The 10,981-nt window shown below is 35.3% G+C and overlaps 1 protein-coding gene across 1 annotated transcript; it reads right to left on the reverse strand.

Moving 5' to 3' along the window:
* Positions 1-902: 902 nt before the first annotated feature.
* LOC113299717 (auxin-induced protein 22C-like) lies at positions 903-2,881 on the reverse strand. The gene is made up of 3 exons (XM_026548791.1): positions 2,395-2,881; positions 1,983-2,076; positions 903-1,331 (listed from the first exon to the last, which is right to left on the reverse strand). The coding sequence occupies exons 1-3, from the start codon at positions 2,798-2,800 to the stop codon at positions 1,217-1,219; spliced, it is 615 nt and encodes a 204-aa protein (XP_026404576.1). The 5' UTR covers positions 2,801-2,881; the 3' UTR covers positions 903-1,216.
* Positions 2,882-10,981: the final 8,100 nt, after the last annotated feature.

Here is a 10,981-nt window from a genome sequence, read left to right on the forward strand (position 1 = left end):
CATCAGTACTTCATTCTCATGGCCCATACTGTGTAGTTTGTGGCGTTGAGGATTGGAACTTGTATTGATGGTGTCGTGAACTGTTTTGCACCCACAATGGTGGTTTCGTTTTCCATGGCTCAGAAACAAGCTCTGATACCAATTAATGACAACTGCAAGATGAAACTTAGCTTATATAAAGACAACTCTCTTTATTGATGTTTAGAAAATCTCTCAAAACTAAACACAAGCTCTAATCTTGCTTATATGATCAACCACAAATTTGGTGAGCATATATATATAGAACTATGAATTCCTTTTCCTAGTCCTATTACCTTATTACATGTCTTTCCTTTTCTTAAAACTAGATGGACTTCTAGTTCCCTTAGGATTACATCAATTTCCTAATCTTGTCCTAACCGGCTTGTTAGTGACTTCTATGTTGAAGTTAATCCAACACTAACACAGTGATGCAAATAGTTAATATTAAGCTAGACGGTACACGGTTAATGACACTTACATTGAACCAAGATTGTGTATCCGGTTTATGTACAACTAAGATAAATAGAGTGATATAGTTAAGAAGATTTTAATATTTATAATGTCAGTTTGACGCTTCTTCTGTTATCCATCCGACTGCTACTTTGAATCTCTAGATTTTTAACTATGCAATCAGCTGTTTGCATATCCAATACAAGTTACAACTAAAGCCGAAGCAGTTTGCAAGAAAATAGACAGAAAAGTTTTTTTTTTTTTTTTTGTTTGAGAATAGCATAAAAGTAAAGGAAAAAATTTCAATGATCAAAAGAAGAGGGGTACACAACACAATTGCGAGAAAAAAAGAGAACAGTGCATGATGTATAGCCAGAACTTGCATTCATCCTTTGGATGGTTAATTTCTCTCCAATTTTCATTTCATGATCATTTGACCATCTTTTGTGACAACAGTAATGTAAATGCTCAAAGGCATTTGAGACAATGTAGATGTTTTTTTTTTTTTTTTTTGCACTCAAAGTATCTCGTATAAAAATATTATGAATTACTAGCTATGAAACGATTAAGCAGACACCATTGCTTGTAAATTACAAGAATTCGAAACTAAACACTGCAGTGTATGTATATCTCTGAGCATAAACATTCTTTGCTTAAAACTAACGAAAATGTATTTTAGTTCCTTAACTAAAAACACATTACAATATATATAAAACTACGAAATTCCAATCGCCGATGAATTCAGTCAGTTTGAATTATCAATTCCGTTCGACGTTTCATATTTCTCATCTCGCAAGCCAAATTGTTTTGCATTTGATCTTTTCATTATCCTTAATCTCTTGCATGATTCAGTAAACATCCTGCATTGAGTAATACAAACTACGTTGTTAGTTCTACATAAATCAAATGCATTAGGACCACTACCGATCAATTAGGACTAACTGGTAAGAAAATATTGGAAGGGTTAAAGAGTTTGGTCCCAAAGGACAAATTGGAAAAAATTGGGTCAGGACTGGAGACAAAATAAATCTTTCACTTGTACAATGACTACTATTACACCAACTCCTTAATTTTGTGGTAGACAATAAGAGATGGTTTCATTCCAAGTTTCAACACATTTCCAATGGTATATTTTGAGCTTTCATTAGCTTTATTTATGTCGACAAAGTACTCGAGGACATTTCTGTCCAATTTGTCTACACTGTGCAATCGACAATTCGACATTCAAGTGGTCGGGTCCATGACAGTAGCAGCATAGTAAAATGGGTGGATGTATGATAATGACTGTTTTATCCTCTAGTTACAAAATGGAATCAGTTTCTATTTCTTCATTTGTATGAAACTAATCTATCTTAGAAAAATTAATTTATTAACTAAGAAATCATTTTAAGTATTCTTTGCAAGAATATGGCACCTATAAATTTATTGATCAAAGGAAAGGAGATTTTTTTTTATAGGATGAAAGGGATGTGAACAATATATAGTCACCGGTGAAAGATCGGTAAACTTACGTCCAAGGAACGTCCCCGACGAGCATCCAATCCCCTTCTTTATCTTCATAAATTGGTACATACTCTGAATTGTCCGTGTCGTTTAAGACCTCGCCTGTATTTGAAGAAAAAAACTTAAATATGCTGCCAAAATATGAAAATATCATCCATAGCTACAATTTGTGACATAGCTAGATCAGTACAACAACACCAATATCATGAAAATTTTAGAGTTTTTTTGCTCAGTTTACACTACAGAAAGAAAAACTTGAAGGTATATAAAATTTGTTGCTTAAATGCCACAATAAAATAATTCATTTTTCGATTTTTTTTGTATTTATATTTTATTGCATGGCTATACTATAATTTATTGAGTGGGAATACTCTACGTGGTGCACTGATAGAAACAATAATTCACCGATGAATAACTTACCGGAAATGAAACCGCTGAAGAGTTTCTCAAACGCAACTATGAGATCAGAATACCTCTCATAGACATTAAGGTCAAGTTTCCTTAAAAACGGTGCACCATCCATGGAGATTTTTACATATAGTTTAGCTGAATCTGAGTCATTACATTTTTCTTCATGAATGATAACATTCGTACTATTACTGTTCTTTTTTCTGTGTAAACATACCGGTGGCCAACCAACAATTTGTGTCTTGCTTTGATTATTCCGATCTTCACAATGATCTGTAGTTGTCGAGCTATATTCGTCGTTTAACGTTTCTGAAAATGCCCTTTTCTTGTTAATCTCTGATGATGATTTAAGAGAAACCCCAGGAAGACCCAATCTAAGCTCTGTTATCTCAAACCCTAAACCTCCTTTTTCTGCCATTGTTTTCTGCAACTATGAGATTTGTTTTTTTGGGCTTTGCTGTTTGTTTTGTTTAGATGAGCACTGTTTTTGAACAAATTGATAAACAAACGGCTAGTTCTTATACTTGCCAGGGAGGATAGAAGGGGACATAAAGGGACCAACTACAGGTCAACTAGGGTTTTCTGGTCGGTTATTTGAGGGGCAAATGTTAGGACTACTTGCCTATATTATACTGTAGCCTAGGGTTCGGATGTAGAACAGATCTGACGGTTTTGAGGTCTTGAGTCTAGGGTAGGTCTTAATCCAGACCCTTCCGCGTTTGGAATTGAATCATCACATGTGAGTTGCCTATGGGTCAATGGGCCCGTTTATTAAGTAATTATGAAAACTGGAAAGAACAAACAAACACACCTTTATACATTTATTTATCATGTATGCATGTAGGCGATGAAAAGGAAATAAGCCCGCTTTTATGGAGAGTCCCATTTCAAGCTAAGGGCTAGCTCAGTTGCATGCTTTCTTGACTCAACTATTAAAGACTTCTCTAGACTAATGGTTGAGAAAAATGTTGAGAGATTTCGCAAATAACGTGGATACTGTCTACCGTAAAACCTCCACGTTATTTGCAACTTGGCTTAATTTTTGGAAAAAATTATTTTCACATGAGAATAACCTCTATATATGAATATTTTTCTTACAGTTTTCAAGGTATTTTTGGATGGATGTTTTGCTGTGTTGGTATTTTTTTTGTAGTTGCTAAGATTTCCTAGAAAAATTTGGAAATGCCTAAAGAGAAAAATCAAACAACTTATTTCCTGGATTGCATGAAATAGTAAGTTTATTGATCTCTGGTGTAGTAACTTGAGGACAAGGATATATCACAGTCCAACTCCATCCCCAACCTTTATCCGAACCATATGGTAAATCTTGGTAGAAAGGGCTTGTGATCCTCATGAAATCAAATTGCAAGGAACAAAACCACGGAAATCCAATAAGTTTTTGCATAAATTGGCAATTAAACATAAATGTCTAATATATCACTTTGTAGTAAATGAAAAATTATCATACAGGTACGGAAGTAAAATTGTCACAACAACTATAAGGATAGAAGTAAAGTTGTCTCAACAAGGATAGATATGACTATCGGCCCTTCAGTATAACATAAATAAGCCTCTAATTAGGACAACCCCTTAACAAAAGCTATGATTCGCATTAACATTATACCACCCACCTAATGTATAATTAAGTGCATGTATGCTACATGAAATGTTGAAACATTCTTGGATATTATTTTAAGGTATTATGCAGGAATAACTCTTCCTAACTAACAACACAATGAGTGGTTTCTTGTTGGCCTAAAATTTCTTAAAACTTTAATTAAAACTTAAAAGTAACACATCAAACAGTGATCTTATGAGAAAGATATGTCCACAAAACAAAAAGGGATCATGAGTAGGGTTTAGATATGTTCGATACAAATTTTACCCACACGAATCACTCGAAATGTTCTAGATATGTTATACACGAAAATGATGAGAGAATAAATATAATCTAGACTCTAGGGCAATAGTGGCTAAATGCATATATATTGACTAGCTACACTACACCATTTCCCTCATCTGCCTTCTTTTTAGCTAGTTTATCCATATTTAACGGCCACAACTTTGCTAGACCAAAGCCAGGGTGTATTGCGGTGAAGAACTAAATATTGTGGAGGAGAAGGCTAAACCTTAATTAGTAGTTAGTAAGCGAATCTAGTCCCAGTTGATACCGACATTGGCACATGATGGGTATACTAAGAAGCTAACCTTTTTCCTACAACTGGAAACACTAAAATCAGTACATAATGGGCGACTGCATGATTGGGGTTGTGTGGAGTTGGCAACTTAAAAAACCCGAGGAAGTTTCGACTTCAAGCTTAGTTTGATGTGATGATGACATTGTTACCGGGCCAATAAGTACGTACCATACGACAAAAATAATTTTAGTTAGCAAATATAAAGTGGTCGTTCATAAAGGCAAGGAGAATTTAGTGAGTGACACGAAATATCCCAGTGTTTAGCTCGAGGGTTCGAGTGTAGCACATCAGCACATGCACGATGCACCTCCTTCTTCATTGTCAACTTGTTTTTAAGGATTGTGCCAAACATAAAAACAGAAGATATTATTTTGTATTTTCTTGGTTTCCCTTGTGATTTCAAACAACCTGTCTTGTGAAATTTGTCAAGTCCAAAATGAGGACTCAAACTCAAAGTGTGACTCGCGGATGCGGGTTAATCAAAAATGACGAAGGAGTTTCTAGATGGAGAACATGGGCCCATTTTTACATTCTATGTAAAGTAAAAGGGCCCACTGGAGCTTTTAGTCATACAAGCTGGCTCGAGTCTTCTTTAAGGGGCATTATGTTTGAAGAATCTTTTCCCCGTGAGATTATCATCAAATGTATTTGAAACTTAAAGCAAGAACTAGCTAATGGTTCCCCTAAAATCCTCAAAGCAATGATTGTGTTTTATTATTTATATGTGGATGTTCACATTGGTTATCTAGGTGTTAAAAGTGTTTAGTCAGTGTACATAATACTTGGTGTCCCTTGTACTTAATACATCTCAATACTTGGTATCACTTAAACTCACTACATCTAATGAACTAGTGTCAATTTATGATACCGGGTTCCAATATATATGCTTCCTCATGATGATAACTTGGTGTCACTTATACTGAGTTCGGTTATCTTATAGGCTTAGCGAATACGGTTAACGAACCGTTGCACCTTGATTCATGAACAAGCCTTAAGAGAATCGTTGTACCAACTGTCCCAGAAGATTTTAACAGATGTTTAAAGACTTATTTTTAAAATATGTTTAGCATTGCTAGAACTCTCTCAAACACTTATAAGTGTGCATCATGATTAAGTTTTTAGGTGTATAAATGAACATCATATTGTTTTTAGTTCTTTGGCATACTTGCCAAATCGAAAAGTCATTTTACACGGTTCCAGAACCGGTCCAAGATGTATATTCTTCTATTATAGTTTCAAGATCTAGAAGTGTTTGCTTGATTCTCAAATTATCTTAGCTTGAATTCTAAGCAACCCCTGGTCTTTGAAAACTATAAATAGATGTTAGAGTATTGCTCGGTCGAACTCGCAAGCGTTGCTATCTCAAGCTTGTTTGTCAAGTTTAGGTGTCAAAACTATAAGTCTTGATTTCTAGTCTACTTATAGCTATGTCAAGTTTAGGTGTATTTGGTGTCAAAACTATAAGTTTTGATTCCTAATACGGATTATGATAGAATGTGTAGTTGAGCTTTAGACTTCACAGCGTTCATCGATTGAAGATGAAGATCTACTAAGGGGATCTTGGAGGAACTTCATCAACAAAAGGTATGTGGAGACTTGAACTCATCTATCACTCAGAAGTATATTCTATTCTATCCCCTATTGAGACTAAGTCATATAGCTATACAGACTTTACAATATGCACATTTGATATTTCGAGCTGAGTTTAACTCGCTTATATCTTTATCGAAATATGTGTTGGAAAGCTTTTTTCTTTAACTACGTTCATCATTATTCTTGACGAGTTTAGTTGGAAACAATTTATTTGTTGGAAACTAAACAATGAGTCAAAAGATGATCATGTGAAAATCTCCTTGTAATATCTTAGCTAATAGTTTGTGTGAGAAAGCTATTGTCGTCTTCTAAGGATGTTTAATGATTGAAATGGGAGGTTAGAACAATTAACCATTGTCTGGATATAGCACAGTATGCATACCCGTATGCAAACTGTTATAAGAATGATTCAGGGCTGGGAACCAAGTATACATACCCGTATGCGAACGGTTTTAACTGTTAAAGTTCGGGACCAAGTTTGCGTACCCGTTTGCAAACTGTTTCACCTGAGTTCGGTCTGGAACGACAGTATGCGTACCCGTTTGCGAACTGTTGGCAAAAAATCAAAGTCCGGAACTCTAGTTGGGTACACGTTTGCAAACTGAGTTGGTTTAAGTTCTAAAATCGGTTAAGTATGATTTTATACTTATGAACAAATATAAATTAAGGAATGCAATCTTTGCAAACCGTGGCTAAAGTGTTCATGAACTGATTCTTTTGAATCAATCCGATTTTGCTTCAATTGTGTCTTGTATACTTATATGAGAATATAAACAATTGAACAAATGTATGAGTAACACAATTAGATTCATTTGATTATCATTTGATATAGAAGTGTGAAGATGAATGTGATTAATACAAAAGTGTTCATATGGCTAACTTCGGCTAACTATTATTGAGCCAACTAAATATACACATTTAGGTACGGTTACCTGTATATAAATGAAGGTGTATTTCATTTGTTTGTAACAAGCTAAGACCATCTAACCGTGGAGAGATATTGCTTTGGTTTTAAGCAAACTTAGCTTGAATCTTAAATCAGTTTTTCATCTAACGGTGAATATTGATTGCTTTGTTCCAAAGTTATCAAACCCTGATTTGAAGACTATATAAGGGAGAACTCTAGCAACTGATTTGTGACTAAAGTCGATTCTCCTTTAACCTAGGTTTATCCTAAAACGATTATGTTAGAGCACTTCTCGGTCGAACTCGCATGCGTTGCTATCTCAAGCATGTTTGTCAATGTTAGTGGTCAAAACTATAAGTCTTGATTTCTAGCCTATTTATAGATGTCTCGGACTAGGACATAGATAGTGTAGTTGAGCTTAGATTTCACAGAGTTCATCATTTGAAGACGAAGAACTACTAAGGGGATCTTGTGGAACTTCTTTGACAAAAGGTATGTGGAGACTTGAACTCATCTATCACTTGGAAAGTCTATTTATACTATCTCCTATATTGAGACATAAGTCGTGTTAAGATATAGTTTTTGTATACATATTTGAGATTTCGAGCTGAGTATATCTCACTTACATATTTCTCGAAATATGTGTTGGTAAGCTTTCGCTTCGGCCAAGTTCATCTTATATCATGAGAAAATTGCCGAGTAACATCTTACATGGTTTGTGTGATACAATCATTTGATGTAGATTGGAATGTTTCGATAATGATTATTTCAATATCTTGAAAATTGCTTTGATGCTAATAGTGTGTGAAAACGGCTATTCTCATTATAGAAGAATGTTTCAATGATTGAAATAAAGAGTTTAAAATGTAACCATGTTTGGATATAAGCATATATAGTGTGTTCGCACATTAGTGTATAAATCCATAAACCGGGAGCCAAGTGTATGCATATGTGTGTATACGAAATTGGTGAAGGAAACAAGATAAGTATGCATACCCGTACGCATACTGGCGGAAGTTTTCGAACCAAAAATATCCGCTGAGTTTGGGAATTACAAACTCCTAAACTAGTCACCTTAAGTACGCGTACCCGTACACATACTGGCGGAAGTTTTCGAACCGAAAATTTCTGCTGAGTTTGGAAACTAAAACAAACTCAAATCCGGTTGCTTAAGTACGCATACCCGTACGCATACTTAAGCTGGTTACTTTGTCAAATCGTTCGGTTCATGAACTTAAACATTTAAATCATAAGGAATGCAATCTTTTCAAACCGTGGCTATAATGTTCATGATTTATTCAAGTGAATCAAACCGATTTGGTTTCAATTGTGTTTTCTATAACAATTGAACAACTCACCTTGGTTAACTGTTTGTGAATCAACATGGTGTACACATTTAGGTACGATTACATAAACCTAAATGAGGTACATTTCATTTGTGTGTAACAAGCTAAGTTCGATCTAACGGTGAATATTGAATGCTTTGTTACCAAGGTAACTTGGATTGTAAACCCTGATTTGAAAACTATATAAAGGAGAACTCTAGCAACTGGGAAACCTAATCCCCACACCTCATGTGTGTTACTAGTTGCATAACTAGAGTTAATTATCCTTTAACCTTGGGTTTCTTCTCGAGACCCTGTAGGTTAACGACTTGAAGACTTCATTGGGATTGTGAAGACAGACCCAACTATTATCTTTGTAGTTGCGTGATCTGATCTTGTTGTTTCTATCGTGTTGAGTATAATTGAAATAATTGGCTCGAGATTTTATATCTCTGATAGGAAAGATAGAAAAGTAATCACAAACACTTCGCCTCATCGTTTGTGATTCCACAATAACTTGTTTCGCTAGTCGATTAAGTTTATTGTGGGGTGATTGATAATTCTAGGCTGTTCTTCAGAAATATAAGTCTGGCTTATCAATTGGTTCCTGATCACCTTGATTTATCAAAAGACGGAACAAAAACTCTTGGGTATTTCTGTGGGAGACAGATTTATTCAATCCTATAGACTTTTCTGTGTGAGACAGATTTGTCTATCAAGTCTTCGACTTTGGGTCGTACCAATTCTTGGTTGTGTGTGAGATCAACTAAGGGAATCAAGTGTGTTGTATCCTGCTGGGATCAGAGATGTAAGGAGCGCAGCTGTACCTTGAATCAATGTGAGATTGATTAGGGTTCAACTACAGTCCAGTCCGAAGTTAATTGGTAGTAGGCTAGTGTCTGTAGCGGATTATTACAGTATGGTGTTCAATCTGGACTAGGTCCCGGGGTTTTTCTACATTTGCGGTTTCCTCGTTAACAAAATTCTGGTGTCTGTATTATTTCTTTTCCGCATTATATTTTGTTATATAATTGAAATATCACAGGTTGTGCGTTAAGATCAATCAATTAGAATATCCAACCTTGGGTTGTTGATTTACATTGATTGACACTTGAACATTGGTCTTATATTCAATCGGGCTCGCAGATTTCTATTTGCTGATTGCGGATTTAATTAAGAGTTAGAGATATGGTTTATGTCTCTGAGGATGATCTTTCTGAGACTGATTCATCAGATGAAGATCTTGACAAATCAGTCGCTATGATCACAAGACAGTTTAGAGATCTTCTATTGAAGAGAAGTAAACGGTTCTCCGGAGACAAACCTAGGTCGTCAGTTAAACCTCACAATCGCATTCCTCCTAAAAACAGGGATGCTGATGAGGCTGATGATGAGGATATGCCACAGTGCTTTAAGTGTAAAGGTTTTGGTAATTTTGTGAATGAGTGTACGAACCGTAGAAAATACACTGGAAACAAAGGTCTTGCTGCAACCCTTGATGAAATGTCTGATCAATATGATCCCAACGAAGACGAAAAATCAAGTGTTGCACTTCTTTGTGAAGATATTGATTTTGATAATTGTAGCAATACATATATCAATCTTGATATTCTTCCAGAAGAAAACTCAACCAATCTGGAAGATAAAAATTAACCTTTCTGTTGGAAAATCTATGTCTGATTTTTCAGTTTCCACTCTGTGCCTAGCAGCTTGCACATCTCGTTTGTCTGAATCATCTTATCCAGGGACATGTTCTTATTGTTCACTCAAGGGTCATGAACTTTCGAAGTTTTACAAGTATAAACACAACATCAGACATGTCAAGAGACTTAAACGAAGAGCAAATCGTCTAGCAAACAAGCTCAAACTTGTTCAAAAAACCGTTGAGGTATGTAAGATTTTATCCTCCTCAAAGAAGTTGGTTTCCAAAGATAGGTCAAGACCACTAGGGAGAAGAGTATGGTTTAAAAAATTTGATAGACATGGTTCTGTTAGAGCACTGCTCGGTCAAACTCGCATGCGTTGCTATCTCAAGCATGTTTGTCAATGTTAGTGATCAAAACTATAATTCTTGATTTCTAGTCTCTTATAGCTAAGTCTCGGACTAGGATAGTAAGTGTAGTTGAGCTCAAGGACTTCATGGCGATTCATCATACAAGTAGAAGATCTATTCAAGGAACCGGTGGAATTTCTCGACAAAAAGGTATGTGGAGACTTGAACTTATCTGTCACTCAAAAGTCTATCTATTCTATCTCCTACTCTTTGAGACAAAAGTCATATGCTATATATATAGACTAGATCATACATATTTGGTATTTCGAGCCGAGTATACCTCGCCTATCTATATCTCGAAATATGTGTTGGTAAGCTTTTTGCTTCGACCAAGTTTATCTTTACCTAGTGACGAAAGTCATGAATGTTTCAATCACTTTGAAAATTGCTTTGACGAGAAATAGTGTAATAACTATATAACGTCCTCTAAGAATGTTTCAATGATTGGAATGAGAGTTTAGATTACATACCAATGAATTCCATGAACCGAAGTTTTCGAACTTTGTTGATTAAGAGAACCGGA

This window comes from Papaver somniferum, chromosome 7 (genome assembly GCF_003573695.1).
Source record: "Papaver somniferum cultivar HN1 chromosome 7, ASM357369v1, whole genome shotgun sequence".
Lineage (NCBI taxonomy): Eukaryota > Viridiplantae > Streptophyta > Magnoliopsida > Ranunculales > Papaveraceae > Papaver > Papaver somniferum.

Coding starts and splice junctions, on each gene's coding strand:
- LOC113299717 (XM_026548791.1), bottom strand. CDS start 2,800: ATGGCAGAAAAAGGAGGTTTAGGGTTTGAGATAACAGAGCTTAGATTG. Junction 2,077..2,394: donor CTTCAGCGGTTTCATTTCCG/GTAAGTTATTCA, acceptor CTTCAAATACAG/GCGAGGTCTTAAACGACACG. Junction 1,332..1,982: donor GTCGGGGACGTTCCTTGGAC/GTAAGTTTACCG, acceptor TACTCAATGCAG/GATGTTTACTGAATCATGCA.